Raw genomic sequence first — 21498 nt, forward strand, 5'->3', positions numbered from 1 at the left:
GTGTTGCTCCTCCTGCTAAAGTCCTCCTTGCACCTCCCGCTATGTCCCTTCCTGGTGCTCGTGCCATGCCCCTCCCCGCTACTCATGCTATGCCCCTCCCCGCCACCACCGCCTTGCCCACCCCCTCCGCCCCCACCATGCCCCTCCCTGCTGCCCCCTCCATGCCCCTCCGTCCTCCTCCCGCTAAGCGACTCCGTATTCGTGTTGCTAAGGCCCGCCCTGTTCCTTATGCTAAACCCCGCGTTGCTCCTCCTGCTAAGGCCCTCTCTGCTCCTCCTGCTAAGGCTCTCCTTGCTCCCTTTGCTACGCTTGCGGCTGCTATTGCAGGGGCCCTCAGATCATCCATGTCCCGTTTTCTGTCATTTCTGACTCCACAGATGCCAACTAACTATGACATATGACTGACTAACTATGACACTGTATCATAATATACATAAGTGTTTTGTTGTAAATAGTGTGATTCTTGTGTTTTAGTGTGAAATAAAAAACAAAAAAAACCAAAAAAAAAAACAATTAAGAAATATGCCAAAATATGCCTGATGTTAAGTATAGTGCTGTGTGTATTAGTGATCATTCTGTGATTTCTGTTGTAAATAGCATGTAAATAGTGTGGTTCTTGTGTTTTAGTGTGAAGCAAGCAAACAAAAAAACATATATAAAATGTTAGGGATCAGATATTTTGTTTTCTGCTCCCCCTCTTCTTGTGTCGTGTGTTTGTTCCCACAGAGCTGGTGGTGACGAGGGCTCCTCCTGGAGCAGACCAGACCAACCCCTCTTCTCTGTTTTTGTGTTTTTGTGTTTGGGCAGCACGGTGGCAACTCTCATGCCTCACAGGAAGGCCTGTGTGGAGTTTGTCATGTTTCTCCCCGTGTCTGGATGGGTTTCCTCCGGGTACTCCGGTTTCCCCCATCAACTAAAACATGACACCCCCCCACCCCCCCCACCCCCCTTTCAAATCTTTCAAATAATATAATATTCTTAAAGCATACATGTTGTTTTTGTGATTCTTGTCAAATGCCAATTGAGTGTTTTTGTCCTTTGTGTTCAATGCACTTTGTTCAGTGGAATAGTTCTTGTGAAATATATATAACAGTTACAAACTAATAATACATTAACTTCCAGTACCTGGTTTTCATGATTAAGAGGTCACTATTGTAGCATTTGTGTACACTGCACATAGAGCTTTTATGTGTGGAGTTTGCATGTTTCTGCCTGTGTCTCGGTGGGTTTCAATGAGCAACACACTACATTTTGAGGTGAGAGAATTTTCCTTGTGTTCAAATTGATAGGTGACCAATGAGCAACTTTGTTTCAAGCATCACTAAAATAAACAAATCTGATTGCACAGTAGCCTACTGTTTGGCTCGAGACATAACAAGGGAGTGGTGCCAGGTAGAGACCGATATCCTGTTTAAAAATACAAAGGTATTTAGTGTGGATTTGCCAGGTGACTAGTTAATAGTAATTCCATAGTTTCCATAGTCCCCCCCTGTGTGTGTGTGTGTGTGTTTGTTTGGGTGTGTGGGTGTGTGTGTGTGGGTGGGAGGTCTGCACAACATCTTCATGAGTTCAGGTGCATTCCATAGGTGTGCGCCCCCTGGTGGCATGTGTCATTTACCTTCACATTAGTAAATCAAGCTTGATTTACTAAGTTTGATGTAGTGCTGTACTGCTAGAAAATACCTTACAAAAATAAAATAAAATAAACTGGCACGGCATAGAAGGTAAACAGCGCCCGCTACTGGTATTAAAGTGGTTTAGCCACAGATCAAATTGAACCTTCCCAAATACCGAATCATAAACTACAATATCCCACTTTATGTACAACTAAGCAGTGTTTATAGACTATCTGGTTTATAGACTATGAATGTAAAAATGACATTGTTACCTCTGTCTCTGTTATTACGTTTTCACAAGGTATATTTTGTTGAAGTTATGAAGTAGCTACAATTGAGAAAAACTCACCTCGAATGTTATATTTGCCTATTGATATTCAATCTAAACAGAAATAAACAGCTGCGACGAAATAATAATAAAAAAAAAAAACGTATGTAATGCACGTAACGTACGCGCAAAGACACCGATGGAAGTATGGTCCGTGGTGTAGGCATGTCCCATTTCGACAAGATGGCGGCTACAGTGAGGAGTACACATTTTCGACCGGGTACTTCGATCGGTACTTAGGGGAGTACTTCGAATGGTACCTTCGAACGGTGCATTTGGCGAATTGAGACACAGCCCTAGAGTCATAGATCACATACATCAGCTCCCAGGAGTCCAATGGGAGCTCTCTTAACAGCATCACAACAAAGTGTCTATGCTGTCAGAATAGCTGCAGACCACGTTAGCGAACAGGCTTTTTTAATTTGACGAATCTTATGTGTATCACTGATTAAGAAAATAAAAGTAGCTCATTCCTCCTCTGTAGTCTGCAGCAGAGGACCATCCCGTCTGCACAAAGAGTGAAAGTGTGGGAACGTTTAGGATGTGTCCAAACCGGTTCTGGTTTGAGCCCTGTTTCGTTCCAGGATGTAGACTTGGTTTAGTCCTGGTTTGGAATTAACTCTGCAGCCTGCGCATCCATGAGTGTGGAGCTCTCCTTCGCTGTGGTTTTCCTACAGATTTTACTTTTTCACACTTTTTTTGTTTTCTTGCTGAGGGGGAGGTTCTGAGGACTGGGGATGCTCTGGGACAGTTTACAAAAATACACTGGATTGAATTAAAGGTTAGGGTATTTAGCCTGAACTCTTGCTGGTTTAAGTACTACAATCACAACTGAACCTGTGTGTCCAGAGTCTTAACCTGCAGAGAGAGACACATACAACTGTTTCTCATTCTCAGTATATGCAAAACTCAGAACCTCCAGAATTCAGTCACTGGACCAACTGGATTTCAGCATTGAAACTGGCAACCCAAAGGAGAGACTCTTGTGAGGCTCATTCTCCTTTCTGATTGAATAATCGTCTTGAGAACCTAAACATCAAATTATAACAGAACGTAGCTATCACATGTTTCTGGTAAGTATAAATCAGCATTATAATTGTTATCAGTAAAAACTATATCTTATATATCATGTTTATCTTGTTTTGATATTTGAAAACAAAAAAATGTCATATTCTTCCTTCAATCAAATAAATAAATCATATCTAAGTATGTTACATTCACAATGGTCTCAAATCACTATTACTATGTTACTAACCATTACTGAATCGAATGTCACTGCTAATATACAACACTATAAAATTCAAACCAAGACAACGTATAAGTTCTAGTGTTATTTTTATGTTATATTTATTGCATAGTGGAAAATAGTTTGGTTCAGCATTACAGGCAGGTAGTGAAATACTTTGACGTAATCTGCTTAGAGGTATACATGGGAGTCGTGAACTAAAGCGATAAGGCATTAAAGTGACGTGTGTCTATAGAAAAGAAGCTTGAGCATCAATACATTACACGGTCGTTAGATTGTGCTTTGAAAATAATTACAGCTAAATCAGAGATGAAAAAAGACATTCAGGGATAAAAATATTTAAAATGCATTTGAGTTTAAAATCTTTAGCACCATAGCAGCACAGAAGTCAAAGTCTGTCATACAAATGCATAAGGATAATAAAATAGCACTTTTGATTTAAGCTTCTTTATGTGTACATTCAGTCTAGGTTTATCAAGTTTTGTGGGTGGATTTTCGAGATGGTGAACTGAGGCGTTTCTTCAGGCCATTTTGTTCTTGATTGTGAAGTTGAGACGCGCACTGCAGTACCCAGAACAGCAGAGAGAGGGAGACAAAGGCCTGCCAAATGAAGACAAGATACAGTTACACAGGGCACAGCATTTACAGTTTAAAAAAGCAATAAAACAAAACTAAAAATTAATTGAAAACGTATCTAAATGTTTGATACAGTTCTGCTCGTCCCTAATTTGCAGATATAGGCAGAACTCATTTACATTGACTTGAGTAACCTTTTTGAGTCATATTTTTTATTGAAGTAACAGTACTCTTACTTGAGTAAAAGTGTTGGTTACTCTTCCCACTGTGAGTAAATCTACAAGTGACGAAAAGTTTATGTCGACAATATGTGTAGTATGTTAATGCTATTGGAAGTATAAATATTTCATTTTAACTATAGCAAAACATGAGCTCCCAACCAAACCAAGACAACTGTAAACTCCAATGTTGAAAACACACTTAACATTTTTATTATAAAGCTCTGACTTGTTTTATGAGTATAAGCCATTGTGTGAAGCTTTTGCTGTGACTGAGTGAGATTGTCCTACTGTGTCTGAGCGACAGTCCGGTAACTCTTTTTCAGTATATGACACGATCATTTGATTTTTACAACTCATAAACTAGTGACAGTATCAATGACCAACACACACTGAGAGGAATCTGTATCTGCACAGCTGCTCTATTACTGTACATTTACATAACATATCAAAACACAATATAAAATGTGTATTTGTATATTTGGATATAAAATATAGTCAAAACGAGTGGTATGGGTCAAAATAAATATATATTTACAAACCACACACTGCAAACAGTGAACAAACACACACACACTTCAAAATGTGTGCTAATGATTACGCGTGATATATTTGACCCACAATTAAGTCAATAGCAGAATAAACCACACTTACCGATCAGGAACAGCATCCAGTCCATCAGCACATAAGGTCCTCTGCTCCTGAGTCCACCATGAGATCTTCACTCGGTTCCACGAACCGCTCCGGGTCCGAGATGCCTCTAGTTTAACTTGTATAAACATCCACAGTGTCCTCGGTCGCGTACTTCTTTTGTTTTGTCCGTTTCGTCATATTTAAAACGCAAAACTGCTGCAAAACAGTGCGTAACAGTGCGCCCGAGGGCGGGCCGTCGGAACGTTAAGGGGATAAACACTTAGCATCATTAGCATCATTAGCATCATTAGCGAGTCTTCACTCCACATCGGCTAAAACTCTGGTAGCGGGACATGAGGAGCCTGTCAATGACGTGGATAAGCTGCGCAAATACGTATGTGAATCACATAATTGGCTGGAGCAGCTCGTCCCCGGTCACACTCACTGAATCACATTTAAAAATAGCGCAGAATGAATCGTTGTGTGTTTATTTTATTTTCAATTCCGGTTCGATTTGTTTGTGCGCAGCACAGATTTTCTGTGCGAGGAGACCGTGTCAGCAGTGCGCCATTGCGCACGCGCGCAGTTTAGAGGGAACAGTGGTCACAGCTCTAATCCTCTTATCATTCACTCTATGGTACTATTATTCCTGATTTATGTTTATTTATTATCCTTATTATATTTATTCCATTCTAGGGCATGTATCTGCGCCACTTTCACTTGGGCCTACTGGAGCAAAGAGCAGTAGTCTAGATGAAAGTGGACTAGAAGCAGTTAGTAGTGACAGTAATCCTGTGATAACTAAATGAAATCTTAGTTTGGTTAAAAAAACAAAAACCGCTAAATCGCTAGATCATATTTTACAGGCTGTTATAGATGACGCAAAGATGCGCGCGTGCTGACGTCAGTGCGCACATGCGTGTTGTTGTTGCCAAGCACGCGTTTCTAACACTCTCGTATCTATGCAAACATTGCAAACCGGCTGCGACCAGAAAACTGTTTTTACGAACTTTTTCGACATTTTCTTCGGAAAGAGAGATAACTTTTGAACATTTTCACCTACACTTCTGAACATTTTCACCTACACTTCTGAACATTTTCACCTAGACTTCTAGACTACAAGACTTCTGGGAGAAAAAAACGTGAGGTTTGTGACTTTCCACATTCACGTTCGGGGTAGTTATTTCACAGTGCTTTTCTAGTAGCATACTTTTACTTTTACTTTACCTATTATTGAAGTAACAGTACTCTTACTTGAGTGAAAGTTTTGGCTACTTTATCTTCTCACTGTGAGTAAGATTACAAGCTTTTGTTGACAGTACTACATTATTTGAACATTTGTGTTTCTTGCAGTACTCTTTAAGATATGATTTCGTTGTGCTATTTTTGTGGTCTGTCATTTGAAAATACCACTTTTTATGCATTATTCAATATTTTATCTTTTAAAAAAACAAACAAAACAAAACTATTAACCTTCTGGATTTAACCTTAGACTACCAGAAGACTATATGTTTTCACCTACTGCTTTTTGCATTGTTGCCTTTCAGCAGCTGAGAATACAGTGTTGTACAGGACACTTTAGAGCAGGGGTCCCCAACACTGTGCCCGCGGGCGCCATGTCGCCCCCAAGCCCCACATGAGTCGCCCACAGACCGGTTCTAAAAATAGCACAACTCACTAATGAGCTGCATCTAAAATTTTATTTTATTCTGTTGCTATTTTTTTAATCACCCTTGCGTTTATATAGATTTAAAAATGACAATATCTTAAACATATGTTCATTATACGTGAAGTTTAGATAAGTTAAGGTGAACTTTGACCTACTCACTTCAAAGGTCAGTATTGTGCATGTGACAAAACCAGTGCTCCGCTCGCGAGCGCTGTGAGGATGCGCTGAATGCAGTTTCTTTGCAGGTACTGGGTACCTCTGTGCATAAAAGCACTGTAACATGTCTTCACTCTGCAAATATAGTTGACCTAAAACATGACAAATTCACTATATTAGTTCAGGGTAATACATTAGAGTTAGATAAATAATCAAAATACTGTTGATCAAAATCACTGTTGATCTAGTACTGCAGACATGTTAGACACTGAGAGGCCAGAATAACTGGGTTAAGCCAACTACCAATGTATTATTTCAAAACATTCACATGCATTTGGGTTTATTAAAACATAACAAAACAGTATCTTCTAATTTAACATGTATGCAAAGAGCTCAACAATTGCTGTTTTGCCATGTGCGTTCAGCTTTTGGCATAAACTGAAATTTTAGAAACGAACATGAGAAGCGTTTTGGTCTCTACAGTTTTGTCATTTTGGTTCCTTCTGTTGGGTTTGCTGTATTCTTGTATGTTTGTAGCATCAGTGTCTGACACAAATGTTTCTCTCCACAGATCTGTGTGAGACAAAGCCCAGCTCTGCTCCGGACGTCCAGACCTCCTGCACACGTCCTCACATCAGGAGCTAAGTCCTCACACACTCTTGCACATACAGACATACACATTTACACAAATACACACACACGCCTCCGTTTTGCCTACCCCCGCCGTGTCCCTCCTTGCTACCCTCGCTATGCCCCTACCCGCCACTTCCGCTATGACCCTCCCCGCTACCCCCGCCATGCCCACCTCTGCTGCCCCCGCCATGCCCCTTCCCACCGCTACGGCTACGCCCCTCCGTGCTGCTCGTGCTATGCGCCTCTCTACTCGTGCTAAGCTGCGCCGTATACGTCTTGCTGAGGCCCGCGTTGCTCCACATGCTAAGATCCACCCTGCTCCTTTTGCGATGCCCCTCCCTGCTCATCTTGCTAAGCTGCTCCGTATTCGTCTTGCTAAGGCCCCCGTTGCTCCTCCTGCTAAGGTCCTCCCTGCTCATCGTGCTAAGATATTCTCTGCTCATTGTGCTAAGGTCCTCTCTGCTCATCGTGATATGGTCCTCTCTGCTCATTGTGCTATGCCCCTCCCTGCTGCTCAGGTGATCCGTATTCATGTTGCTAAACCCCGTGTTGCTCCCCCTCCTGAGGTCTTCCCTGTTAGTCCTGCTATGCTCCTCCCCGCCGCTCCCGCCATGCCCACCTCTGCTGCCCCTGCCATGCCCCTTCCCACCGCTACGGCTACGCCCCTCCGTGCTGCTCGTGCTATGCGCCTCTCTACTCGTGCTAAGCTGCGCCGTATACGTCTTGCTGAGGCCCGCGTTGCTCCACATGCTAAGAGCCACCCTGCTCCTTCTGCGATGCCCCCCCCTGCTCATCTTGCTAAGCTGCTCCGTATTCGTCTTGCTAAGGCCCCCGTTGCTCTTCCTGCTAAGGTCCTCCTTGCTCATCATGCTAAGATCTTCTCTGCTCATTGTGCTAAGGTCCTCTCTGCTCATCGTGATATGGTCCTCTCTGCTCATTGTGCCACGCCCCTCCCCGCTGCTCCCGCCATGCCCACCCCGTCCGCTCCCGCCATGCCCACCCCCATTGCCCCTGCCATGCCCTTCCCTGCTGCCCCCTCCATTCCCCTCCCTGCTCCTCCCTCTAAGCCCCTCCGTATTCGTCTTTGTGAGGCCCGCCCTGTTCCTTATGCTAAACCCCGCGTTGCTCCTCCTGCTAAGGCCCTCTCTGCTCCTCCTGCTAAGGCTCTCCTTGCTCCCTTTGCTACGCTTGCGGCTGCTACTGCAGGGGCCCTCAGATCATCCATGTCCCGTTTTCTGTCATTTCTGACTCCACGGATGCCAACTAACTATGACATATGACTGACTAACTATGACACTGTATCATAATATACATAAGTGTTTTGTTGTAAATAGTGTGATTCTTGTGTTCCGTGTGAAACAAAACAAAAAAAAAAAAAACAAAAAAAAAAATTAAGAAATCTGCAAAAATATGCCTGATGTTAAATTAAGTATAGTGTTGTGTGTATTACTGATCATTCTGTGATTTATGTTGTAAATAGCATGTAAATAGTGTGTGTTTAGTTCTTGTGTTTTAGTGTGAAGCAATCAAACAAAAAACATATAAATAAAATGTTAGGTATAAGATATTTTGTTTTCTGCTCCCCCTCTTCTTGTGTCGTGTGTTTGTTCCCACAGAGCTGGTGGTGACGAGGGCTCCTCCTGGAGCAGACCAGACCAACCCCTCTTCTCTGTTTTTGTGTTTTTGTGTTTGGGCAGCACGGTGGCAACTCTCATGCCTCACAGGAAGGCCTGTGTGGAGTTTGTCATGTTTCTCCCCGTGTCTGGATGGGTTTCCTCCGGGTACTCCGGTTTCCCCCATCAACTAAAACATGACCCCCCCCACCCCCCTTTCAAATCTTTCAAATAATATAATATTCTTAAAGCATACATGTTGTTTTTGTGATTCTTGTCAAATGCCAATTGAGTGTTTTTGTCCTTTGTGTTCAATGCACTTTGTTCAGTGGAATAGTTCTTGTGAAATATATATAACAGTTACAAACTAATAATACATTAACTTCCAGTACCTGGTTTTCATGATTAAGAGGTCACTATTGTAGCATTTGTGTACACTGCACATAGAGCTTTTATGTGTGGAGTTTGCATGTTTCTGCCTGTGTCTCGGTGGGTTTCAATGAGCAACACACTACATTTTGAGGTGAGAGAATTTTCCTTGTGTTCAAATTGATAGGTGACCAATGAGCAACTTTGTTTCAAGCATCACTAAAATAAACAAATCTGATTGCACAGTAGCCTACTGTTTGGCTCGAGACATAACAAGGGAGTGGTGCCAGGTAGAGACCGATATCCTGTTTAAAAATACAAAGGTATTTAGTGTGGATTTGCCAGGTGACTAGTTAATAGTAATTCCATAGTTTCCATAGTCCCCCCCTGTGTGTGTGTGTGTGTGTTTGTTTGGGTGTGTGGGTGTGTGTGTGTGGGTGGGAGGTCTGCACAACATCTTCATGAGTTCAGGTGCATTCCATAGGTGTGCGCCCCCTGGTGGCATGTGTCATTTACCTTCACATTAGTAAATCAAGCTTGATTTACTAAGTTTGATGTAGTGCTGTACTGCTAGAAAATACCTTACAAAAATAAAATGAAATAAACTGGCACGGCATAGAAGGTAAACAGCGCCCGCTACTGGTATTAAAGTGGTTTAGCCACAGATCAAATTGAACCTTCCCAAATACCGAATCATAAACTACAATATCCCACTTTATGTACAACTAAGCAGTGTTTATAGACTATCTGGTTTATAGACTATGAATGTAAAAATGACATTGTTACCTCTGTCTCTGTTATTACGTTTTCACAAGGTATATTTTGTTAAAGTTATGAAGTAGCTACAATTGAGAAAAAATCACCTTGAACGTTATATTTGCCCATTGATATTCAATCTAAACAGAAATAAACGGGTGCGACGAAATAATAAAAAATAATGTACATAATGTATGTAACGTATGCGCAAAGACACCGGTGGAAGTACGGTCCGTGGTGTAGGCATGTCCCATTTCGACAAGATGGCGGCTACACTGAGGAGTACACATTTTCGGCCGGGTACTTCGATCGAAAGCAAGTTGATGTAGTGTTTCGTTCAACTTTAATGCTATTCTTGAAATGTGGACTGTGTTGGAATGTGTTTTGTATAAATGTAGTCATTTCAAAGAGAGAAACTGGTCATTTTAGCAAATCATTTGTCATAATCCCTGCCCATGTACTTCAGCACTAAGGTCAGAGACACAAACCTGACAGCGCTACTACACACACTGTGGCTCAGGGCTATAATGGGCTTCTCACATGGATCATTAGTACAAAATGACCACTGTGTCTGGCTCAACAGAGACTCAGGCTGACGTCTGGACAGAGGTTTGTGTCTTTTCATGTGGCATTGACAGCTGTCTAAAGATAACACACAGCGCAGCAGATTATAGGACAGTTTTTTTGTAGCAGTGTCTCTCAGGGCTGTAGTCTGAATCACAGAACACAGCAGAGGAACAAAGGGAAGCTCTGTCCTCCTTATCACAGGTTCAGGGTCAGAGGTCAGAGGTCAGCTGGGACCGCTCCTCTTCGGTCCTCCCGCGCATCGGTTGATCCAAGGACAGATTACCTCCTCACGCTTATTTCAAGTCCTCATGTGTGACCTTAAGACCACCTCAAATTGTCCTCGACACTCTAGAGAAGTGTGTGTGAGTTTTAAAGCCACAGTATGTAACCTTTTAGCCGAAAGATGACAGCATGTTATTATTCTGGTTATGTCGATAGCTCCGAAAAATGTGTCCCTACAGTGAGCAGACTTGCCTCTCCACAAACTTTACTTTTACCAGTTGTTGTTGTCTTTGGCTGTTATCTTTCACAATATGACATAAAACCCATTTATCTCAATACAGAGTCACATCCAGAAAGTTACATACTGTACCTTTAAGGGCATTATTACAATTCAAGTCTAATTCCTGATAGAAAACACGTTCACATGGATCTAAGGATGCATGTAAAGTAGGTGTACTGCTGTGATTTCCAGTCGTAAGGTTCAGTCCTCATGTATCTGAAACAGTTGGCACACTTGAATAACCAAGACTGCAGGTGAATTAATATAGTTTAAGGTTCTGAATGACCCAAAATTGACTCTTGTGCGTTTTTATCCATGTTATAATGTTGTTACCTCAGCAAAAATATACCTGAAGTTGTGTTTTGTTTCATTCACACATGTTTGAGTAACCCTTTATTATTAGTCTGTCTATATCTCCAAAGCTCAAAATGCTCTGTTCCACCTTGTGATGTCATGAACTGTCAGTTTTCAAGTTAAGAGCTATCTTTTAGCTTTTGTTACGTAAAGCTTGGCAATTCCAGAGCTGAACTTATCCAAATGATTTTAGTGAAGGTGTATGGAGTTTAAAAACACGTTAGGGAACTTCCTGTATCACCACATGACATCACAAGGTGGAACAGAGTGTTTTCTGATTGAGAAAACTCAGCTGATAATGTGCAGGGTTTATGTGTTAAACATGTGTGAATGAAACATGAAATAGGTATGTCTGCGATGAGGAAATATTATAATCAGATCAGAAAACGGTGTAATATGGGCACTGTAAGGAGAGCAGGGTGAACAGTACTCATGTTACCACACCCTCCCCAGCGTAGTAGCTAAGTGTGCAGCTTGTTACTGACTACAGACCCATGTTTACTCCATAAATGAATCCAAAAGTATGAGACACTTAATATTAGTCCACTCATCAACCGTGCTCCTGCTGTGCACGTGAGACCAGCCCAACGTGAGGAGGACCACCACTGTGATCCCAGAGGTAGTTTACTTCAGCAGCATCTTCACAAGGTCTGTTGCTTTTGTTCTTGGGTTGATATGAACATTTCAGACCAAAGCACGTTCATCTCTGGGACACAGAACCTTCTTGAGCGATATGATGACTGGACATTCTCATGACGTTTATACTTGTGTATAATTGTTTGAACAGATGAACATGGCACCTTCAGGCATCTGGAAATTGCACCCAAGGATGAACCAGACATGTGCAAGTCAACAGTTCTCTTCCTGATATCTTGGTTGATTTCTTTTGACTTTCCCATGATGTTACACAAAGTGTTTCAGTTGTGCCTTCAAATGCATCCACATGTGTGTCTCTGATTAACTCAAATGTTGTCAATAAACCTATCAGAAACTTCCAAAGACATGACATCATCATCTGGGTTTTTCCCAAATTGTTTAACATTGTCTAAAAATTCCTTCTCTCATTATTTTGATATTAAAATAAAAATAATTTTGGTAATCCTAATTGACCTAAAACAGGAAAAGTTTAGCCTGATTTCATGTCAGACAGTGAGAAAAAAACATGTCTTTTTATGTAGTGTATGTAAACTTCTGACTTCAGCTGTATTTTTAACCTGATCCATACATCAGATTATTTCACTCTCACAGACAAAAAGAGAAAAACAAGTGAAACTTAGACCATAATAATACAAATGATAAAAGTTGAAGCCGTGTGTTTGTTGTTCCCAGGTGGCTGACATAAAGCGGCTGAATAACCTCATACAGAAACAAGACTTGATCAAGATCCCGGTGCAGAAACACAGCTTTCTCACTGAGGTGCCCCCACTCAGGATGCCACCCTCACCTGATGCCCTCCCACCCTCACCTGATGCCCTCCCAGCCTCACCTGAGGAGGGCTCTCCCACAGCGCCCACACATGTCCGGGAGCTCGCACACTTCCTCATGGAGCTGGACAATGACATGGAGAGACTGATCCAGAGCACTGAGCAGGAGGACGAGGAGCTGCTGGAGGTGTGGGACAGGCGGGAGCACAGGAGACAGAGGAGTCAGGGGGTCAAAGGTCAAGGCGCAGACTGGGGCATCAACTGTTGGAATGCCGTTATCGCCATGTTGCTCGTAGGCATCGTACTACTGCTCTTCTACATCATCTACTTTAAAACTAGGCCCTCGGAGGGTGGTCCTGCAGTGCACCCTCTGGTCACTAATAGCTCAGGGCCAGCAGGGGGCTCTCAGGGGCCAGTTCAGGAGCCAGGCTAATGTACCATCAGTGTGTGAGAGACGGCCCCCAAATGTGAGCTCATGAGGGGACAGTTAAGTGCCAATTTTAGCCTGGAAGTGTCTGTGTCCATGTTTAATTCATATGTGTTGAGGAGAAACAGTAACAGTGCTGTTGTATAGACTCCTGTCGACCTGTGCCCTGTGTCACTGACCTGCATTAGCATTTTAATACAGAGGATTCAGCAGGTTTTCAGATCCTCTTTAAATTATCAAATGTTATTGTTGTTAGTGATGCACTGATCCAGCTTTTTCTGTTCCGATACTGATACTTTGGCTTTAAATAACTAAAATATAATGTTAAACAGGGTCTGAAAACTTCCTTTCTCCACTGTAAATTATGTAAGATTATGAGGACAGTAAAGTTACTCAGGGAATATTCGGGTCATGCCACTGCGCCGTTCACATGCACAATACGGCGTATGTTTGCCTTATATGTACAACAATCTCATTTTTACATGTACAAAATCCATAATAAAAATATTAGTTTCATGGAATAATGTGAAATTTGGCACCATGACTCTTCATGTCATCCTGATCAAAAAAGTTAATCAGACCCATATCATATTTTTCACTGGGTTGCCATGGCGATGCGCGAAAGCGCCCATGTTATCCTAATGGGAAAATTTCAAAATTTTCGTACATTTCAAAGTCTTATAACGACCTATTACCGTCAACGATGAACATTAAACTTGGCACAGTGATTCTTCAGGTCGTCCCCGACAAAAAAGTCCAGGGGGGCCAAGTTTGTATTTTGCACGGTGTTGCCATGGCGATGCCTGGAAAACCCATGTTTTTGCATCATGTGCATCAGCACTTCAAATGCGTTTTGACTTGTTTCGTGCAAAATGCAGCCCAAAGCCGAGATAAAAAAGGGACAAGTGGCGCGTCAGTGCCACCCACAGGGAGTGCCGGGTCGGCCGAATGCGAAGCACGGCCCGCGAGGGCCGTTCGATGCCGCTTGCGGCTTTAATTCTAATTATGTCTTGGTTTGGTGGGATAGTACTTGTGCTAAATATTTATCATAGTTTTATGTCACTTAAGAAGGAGTTTGTTGGGGAAAAAAGTAGAAAAGTACAAAAATACAGGAAGTAGCTGTAAAATGGAATACCTCTTCTTTTATCTTTTTTTTTTATTTTTTATCAAAACCAACCGCTTTACACAAGATTTAGCCCTTGTAAACATTATGGTTGCTAGGAAACAGTTATGGAATTAACGTCTATCTTGTGTCTGTGTCCAACAAGGAAGACACGGCTGCGCCCACGGCAACTTCTGGAATAAGCTGAATAACAGTCTGTTGCTCTCAATGATGACTGTTTCCCAAGTAAGGCTTCAACAGCATCTTCATCTACAAATACAAACAAGACAAAAGATAAATGAAAAGATAAATGTGACATTACACTGAGAAAAATGTTACATGAGATTCAAGTGGACAGTTAAACAGTTGTCAGTTTAGTTCCATTAAACTAAACTGTCCCATTGAGATTGATCTCATTCTCAAGAGAGTCCTGAGTACACCGTAAAAACATACAGCATTTACAATGATTAAAATACACAGTAAAATGTACATTCAAATATTTACTGAACCTGTGGTCCACAGGCTTCAGTTAAAACAATTACAACGGCCTGAAAAGATGACAGATACAGTGTTATAGTGGGTTAACATTCACTTAAGTGAATTACACTGTTTAGTTTGAGTTGTTTATGAGAGCGTTCCATAAATGTACAGGCATAGAATCTAAAAACAGTTTTCCCTTGCACAGTGTAGATTTGTGGTATTGCTAAGATCAGTCTCTTTGCAAACCTGCTATGGTAATGAGGAGAATTGAATTGAATCAAGGTGAGATACTGTGGAGGTTTTGCCAGTATATCTTTGTAAATAAAGATGTGTGTGTGTGTACGTCTGCATGTCTGCAGTGAGGTCCTGTGTGCACATCACAGTGGTGAGTGTAGTAACTGTCAATAGTTATAAAACAAAGTGCACTGTGGTAAACAGTATCAGCATGTTTAAGGTGTTTGCTGCATGACTATGAATAATATCACCATAAAGTAAAGTAGATTGAATTAATGTTTTACTAGTTTTATATGAAAAACTGTTTTTATTCTTGTAAACAAAAAAGGTTGTCAATGTGTGTTTTAAAAGATAGCCTGCTATCCAACCAAGCTTGTGACATGAGATCTGATGGTAGTTTTAGTTTTTGACAAATTTAGAACCAGTTTTAGATTTAATAATGACTGTTGAAAAATATCAAATGGATTTTGCAATTTGGCAAGAGCTTCCTGAGCAGTGGGTGTGATGCAATACACAATAGTGTCATCCACATAAAAACGGACAGTGCAATAGGAAGATGAGGGTAAAATATTATTGATATACAAAGTAAAAAGTAATGGACCGAGGACTGAACCATGGGGAACACCCCTTTTTATTATTGACCATGGAGATATGTAACCATCTGCCATTACTGACTGTGATCTATTTGAAAAGTATGAGGTGAGAAAATTTTAGAGAAACCTTATCAAAACCAAGGGATGCAAGTTTATTTAGGAGACTGACTGGTCCTGGTTGACTTGGTCCTGCCAGACCCAGGTTTCCCTGTATTTTTTTTTTCTTCTGTCTCTGTACTTATTTGTCCACATTATACTGGTTGGTCAGAATCACTGGGGGCGTTACACTGATGTTCAGTACAATAGAGCAGAAGCATGTGAGCAGACCTCTCCCAAGCCTCACAGGTACAGCGACCTAAGGATGGCTCCATCTTCCTCAGTGGAGGCTTAGGGTGAGTTGGGGTGGCACCATAGACTGTAAATATAAATGGACATATCTAACCTGCTAGCCGCTTCATTCCAGATAGAAAAAGAGCGTTCTTCCAGCTCCACTGACTCTAATTCGGTTTCAGTTCCATTTCTATTGAAAAACTGTCACCTCTCTCTCGCTACTTTGTCCATAAATGAAAATATGAACATTAATAACAAACAAATCAGCTGCTTTCTTTCCCCAAGGTCGCTCCCACTATCGTTAGAAATAGGTTTGATTGACAGCGTTGTGGAGCGGTCACTCCCTGCTTAACCTGCGGTGCGGGCACTGCTAAAACAGCCTCGCTCCAGATTGGCTCTTTGGTTGCTATAACACTCTCTGTCGGAACTGCAAATATGGGACTTGGAATTGGCCCCTATAACCGGAATGTGATGTCACACTCCCAGAGTCCACTTCTCTATACAGTCGATAGGTGGCACCCAGACCCTGTGAATGTTTAACCTAAAACTGAAACAGTGCAACGTCAGTTAATATAAATATAATATAATAACTAATCCAGGACCAAACCAGAACTAAACCAGGACTAACTCAGGACTAAATCAGGACTAAACCAGATTCAGTCTCAGCTGTTTCACTCACAGGTACCTTTGTGCCTGTGCGTGAAACATCATCATCAAAGCCTTTGCATCAAAGTTACTGTATTTACAAATGACGAAATATATCAATGTGTGAGACTCATTGGAATGAATGGAATAGTAACATATAGACGCTGATTTTGGGGAGAGGGGTGATGCAAGCGAGGACGAGAGGCACAAAGTGTACCTCGTGTCCGCAAGGGGTGTGGAGGGCCTTTATTATTATTATTATTATTATTATTATTATTATTATTATTATTATTATTATTATTATTATTATTAATAATAATAATAATAATAATAATAATAATAATAATAATAATAATAATAATAATAATAATAATGATTTAAACCAGGACCAGATTTAAACAGGACCAGATTTAAACCAGGACTAAGCCAGGTTTAAATCAGGTCTAAACCAGGACTAAACCAGGTCTAAACCAGATCTAAACCAGGACTAAGCCAGGTTTAAATCAGGTTTAAACCAGGACTAAGCCAGGTTTAAATCAGGTCTAACCCAGGACTAAACCAAATCTAGGGGGTGACCTCCCTCTCCTCTTCTCCTTTCTCCCCCTCCTCCTCTTTTCTACTTGTACCTCCCTCCTCTCCCCTCGTTTCATCTGCCCCCCTCACAGTCTCATCTCCCTCTTTCCTTACCCCCCCACCCCCATTTTCCTCCCCTCCATTCCTCCCTCTCCCTTCCTCTCTACCGCCCGTGCTCCTCTCTCTCCCCTGGACCAGGCCTGACTCGTTGTTCTCCATGGTCCTCCTCAGAATCTTGTACCTCTTGAGCAGATGTTTCCATAAGGTTTTCATCAGGGTGGGGTCATTGGGGTTTTGGGCAAGTAGCTGTACCTCTTGCAGACTCTCAAACTCTTCACACACCTCCGCAGTCGCCTCAACCATCACCCTGTTCATCTGCTCAGAGGTCACGCCATGATGTTTTGGCACCTTGAAATAGCAGTTGACAGAGAACACTTTGACTTTCTTTTTTGTCTTCCTCTTCCTCTCTGTCTTCTGTTCGCTCGGACTCTCATCTCCACACCTATAGACCCCACTGTTGTATCCAAACAGCGGGTCTTTGTATACGTAGGCGATGATATGGGCGTCCCTGATTTCAGGCAGAGGAGGTGTTTGACGGAGCACTTGGGCTTGGGACTCTCCTAGCTGTTTTGCCTGGGTCCCACTGAGGGAATCGTCTTTGAGGATGTAGATCAGACTCTTCAGAAAGAAACCGGTGTACTCCATTGTCTCCTTCTCTGAAGAGTCTGACGTGTCCTCTCTCTGCTCTGAGCTCTCACTCTCCTCCTCTGCATCTATTCTCTCCTCCTCTGCATCACTTAACTCCTCCTGTGCATCACACATCTCCTCCTCTGCATCACTTAACTCCTCCTGTGCATCACACATCTCCTCCTCTGCGTCACTTAACTCCTCCTGTGCATCACACATCTCCTCCTCTGCGTCACTTACCTCCTCCTCTGAGCTCTCACTTTGCTTGAGTCCATCTACATACCTTTGCTCCTCATTGTTGCCTTCTTCCAGGAATGCTCTTACCACCTCAGACAACCTTGAGAGGATATCTTTTTTACTCTTCTCCTCCTCTGCATTTTTACCTCTGTGCTTAGGGTTTACACTGCTCTCATTAGTTGTACGAACTTCACAAATCTTTTTCTTTGTGAAGTGTTTTACCCTCGCCCACTGCGTGGACGGTCCAAGTAAGCTTTCCTCCTCTCCTGACTCTTCTGAAGATGTGATTTCAGATGTAGACCCTCCCGACAATGGTGCAGTGCCTGGTTCTAGTCTGGTCTCAGAGTCAGGCTCAGAGATGTATTCAGAGGAAGATGGCGACTGAGACAAAAGCGGATGCAGTTTCTGTTCGGCAAAGGAGCTTGGATTTCCAGATGTCATGAGGTGACTCCTGTCCATCTGCTCCTTACTGCCCTCATCTGAAGTGTCTGTGCTCTCCTCCTCTCCTTTAGTCTGTCCCTGCCCCTGTGTCTGCTCCTCTCCCTCCTCTTGTATCTCCTCCTCTCCGCTCTCCCCTCCCTCCTCCTGTGTCTCCTCCTCTCCCTCCTCTCCGCTCTCCCCTCCCTCCTCCTGTGTCTCCTCCTCTCCTTCCTCTCCTTCCTCTTCTCTCTGCTCCTGCTTTTGCTCTGGTGCAGTTCCAGTCTCTTCCTGAAGCTTCTCTAAGGCCATTCTTATAGCTTTAATGGAAGCCTCATCTTCGGTGGCTCCGGTTGCACTCACGTCAACATTACCCACCTTCACCTGAACACAATGAGTGCAGAAAGTCTGAACCTGCAGCCTGTGCGACTCCGCCAAGTCATTCAGACTCTGGGTCAGAGACGCCAACACCCCCCTCCCTCGGTCAGCAGCAGACATGAGAACCTCTTTCAAATGGATACAACAAATAAATCTGTTCTTTTTCTAGTAGTGCTAGTAGTAGTAGCAGTAGTAGAAGTGGTAGTCGTGCAGTCGTGTGTACTCTGATTCAGTCTCAGCTGTTTCACTCACAGGTACAAAGGCTTTGATGATGATGTAATGCAGCTTTGTGATGACATCACAGCATCTGAAAGCCCACAGTGCTGATGACATCACAAAGCTGTGGAGACAGGTCACCATGGAAACAACAAAGTAAACCACCTGACACATTCCGGAATTGCAATCGTTTTAAACTGCGCCGCTGATCAGGTCGGAATTCTGTGGTGGAAATTGCCCTTTCCAACAATGAAAACAAACTGAAAATGTTCCCATGGGCCGATCTGAAAACAAAGTCAGCTGACCCATGTCTATGACAGTTTTCCCTTGCACAGTGTAGATTTGTGGTATTGCTAAGATCAGTCTCTTTGCAAACCTGCTATGGTAATGAGGAGAATTGAATTGAATCAAGGTGAGATACTGTGGAGGTTTTGCCAGTATATCTTTGTAAATAAAGATGTGTGTGTGTGTACGTCTGCATGTCTGCAGTGAGGTCCTGTGTGCACATCACAGTGGTGAGTGTAGTAACTGTCAATAGTTATAAAACAAAGTGCACTGTGGTAAACAGTATCAGCATGTTTAAGGTGTTTGCTGCATGACTATGAATAATATCACCATAAAGTAAAGTAGATTGAATTCATGTTTTACTAGTTTTATATGAAAAACTGTTTTTATTCTTGTAAACAAAAAAGGTTGTCAATGTGTGTTTTAAAAGATAGCCTGCTACCCAACCAAGCTTGTGACATGAGATCTGATGGTAGTTTTAGTTTTTGACAAATTTAGAACCAGTTTTAGATTTAATAATGACTGTTGAAAAATATCAAATGGATTTTGCAATTTGGCAAGAGCTTCCTGAGCAGTGGGTGTGATGCAATACACAATAGTGTCATCCACATAAAAACGGACAGTGCAATAGGAAGATGAGGGTAAAATATTATTGATATACAAAGTAAAAAGTAATGGACCGAGGACTGAACCATGGGGAACACCCCTTTTTATTATTGACCATGGAGATATGTAACCATCTGCCATTACTGACTGTGATCTATTTGAAAAGTATGAGGTGAGAAAATTTTAGAGAAACCTTATCAAAACCAAGGGATGCAAGTTTATTTAGGAGACTGACTGGTCCTGGTTGACTTGGTCCTGCCAGACCCAGGTTTCCCTGTATTTTTTTTTTCTTCTGTCTCTGTACTTATTTGTCCACATTATACTGGTTGGTCAGAATCACTGGGGGCGTTACACTGATGTTCAGTACAATAGAGCAGAAGCATGTGAGCAGACCTCTCCCAAGCCTCACAGGTACAGCGACCTAAGGATGGCTCCATCTTCCTCAGTGGAGGCTTAGGGTGAGTTGGGGTGGCACCATAGACTGTAAATATAAATGGACATATCTAACCTGCTAGCCGCTTCATTCCAGATAGAAAAAGAGCGTTCTTCCAGCTCCACTGACTCTAATTCGGTTTCAGTTCCATTTCTATTGAAAAACTGTCACCTCTCTCTCGCTACTTTGTCCATAAATGAAAATATGAACATTAATAACAAACAAATCAGCTGCTTTCTTTCCCCAAGGTCGCTCCCACTATCGTTAGAAATAGGTTTGATTGACAGCGTTGTGGAGCGGTCACTCCCTGCTTAACCTGCGGTGCGGGCACTGCTAAAACAGCCTCGCTCCAGATTGGCTCTTTGGTTGCTATAACACTCTCTGTCGGAACTGCAAATATGGGACTTGGAATTGGCCCCTATAACCGGAATGTGATGTCACACTCCCAGAGTCCACTTCTCTATACAGTCGATAGGTGGCACCCAGACCCTGTGAATGTTTAACCTAAAACTGAAACAGTGCAACGTCAGTTAATATAAATATAATATAATAACTAATCCAGGACCAAACCAGAACTAAACCAGGACTAACTCAGGACTAAATCAGGACTAAACCAGATTCAGTCTCAGCTGTTTCACTCACAGGTACCTTTGTGCCTGTGCGTGAAACATCATCATCAAAGCCTTTGCATCAAAGTTACTGTATTTACAAATGACGAAATATATCAATGTGTGAGACTCATTGGAATGAATGGAATAGTAACATATAGACGCTGATTTTGGGGAGAGGGGTGATGCAAGCGAGGACGAGAGGCACAAAGTGTACCTCGTGTCCGCAAGGGGTGTGGAGGGCCTTTATTATTATTATTATTATTATTATTATTATTATTATTATTATTAATAATAATAATAATAATAATAATAATAATAATAATAATAATAATAATAATAATAATAATAATAATAATAATAATAATAATAATAATAATGATTTAAACCAGGACCAGATTTAAACAGGACCAGATTTAAACCAGGACTAAGCCAGGTTTAAATCAGGTCTAAACCAGATTTAAACCAGGACTAAGCCAGGTTTAAATCAGGTCTAAACCAGGACTAAACCAGGTCTAAACCAGATCTAAACCAGGACTAAGCCAGGTTTAAATCAGGTTTAAACCAGGACTAAGCCAGGTTTAAAT

At 42.1% G+C, this 21498-nt stretch overlaps 1 protein-coding gene across 1 annotated transcript; it reads left to right on the plus strand.

Annotated features, from left to right (window-relative positions):
• Positions 1-10371: 10371 nt before the first annotated feature.
• LOC117393211 (lysM and putative peptidoglycan-binding domain-containing protein 4-like) lies at positions 10372-13150 on the plus strand. Its single transcript, XM_055232386.1, has 2 exons — positions 10372-10422; positions 12566-13150. The coding sequence occupies exons 1-2, from the start codon at positions 10372-10374 to the stop codon at positions 13091-13093; spliced, it is 579 nt and encodes a 192-aa protein (XP_055088361.1). The 3' UTR covers positions 13094-13150.
• Positions 13151-21498: the final 8348 nt, after the last annotated feature.

This window comes from Periophthalmus magnuspinnatus, chromosome 24 (assembly GCF_009829125.3).
Source record: "Periophthalmus magnuspinnatus isolate fPerMag1 chromosome 24, fPerMag1.2.pri, whole genome shotgun sequence".
In the NCBI taxonomy this organism is placed as follows: Eukaryota; Metazoa; Chordata; class Actinopteri; order Gobiiformes; family Gobiidae; genus Periophthalmus; species Periophthalmus magnuspinnatus.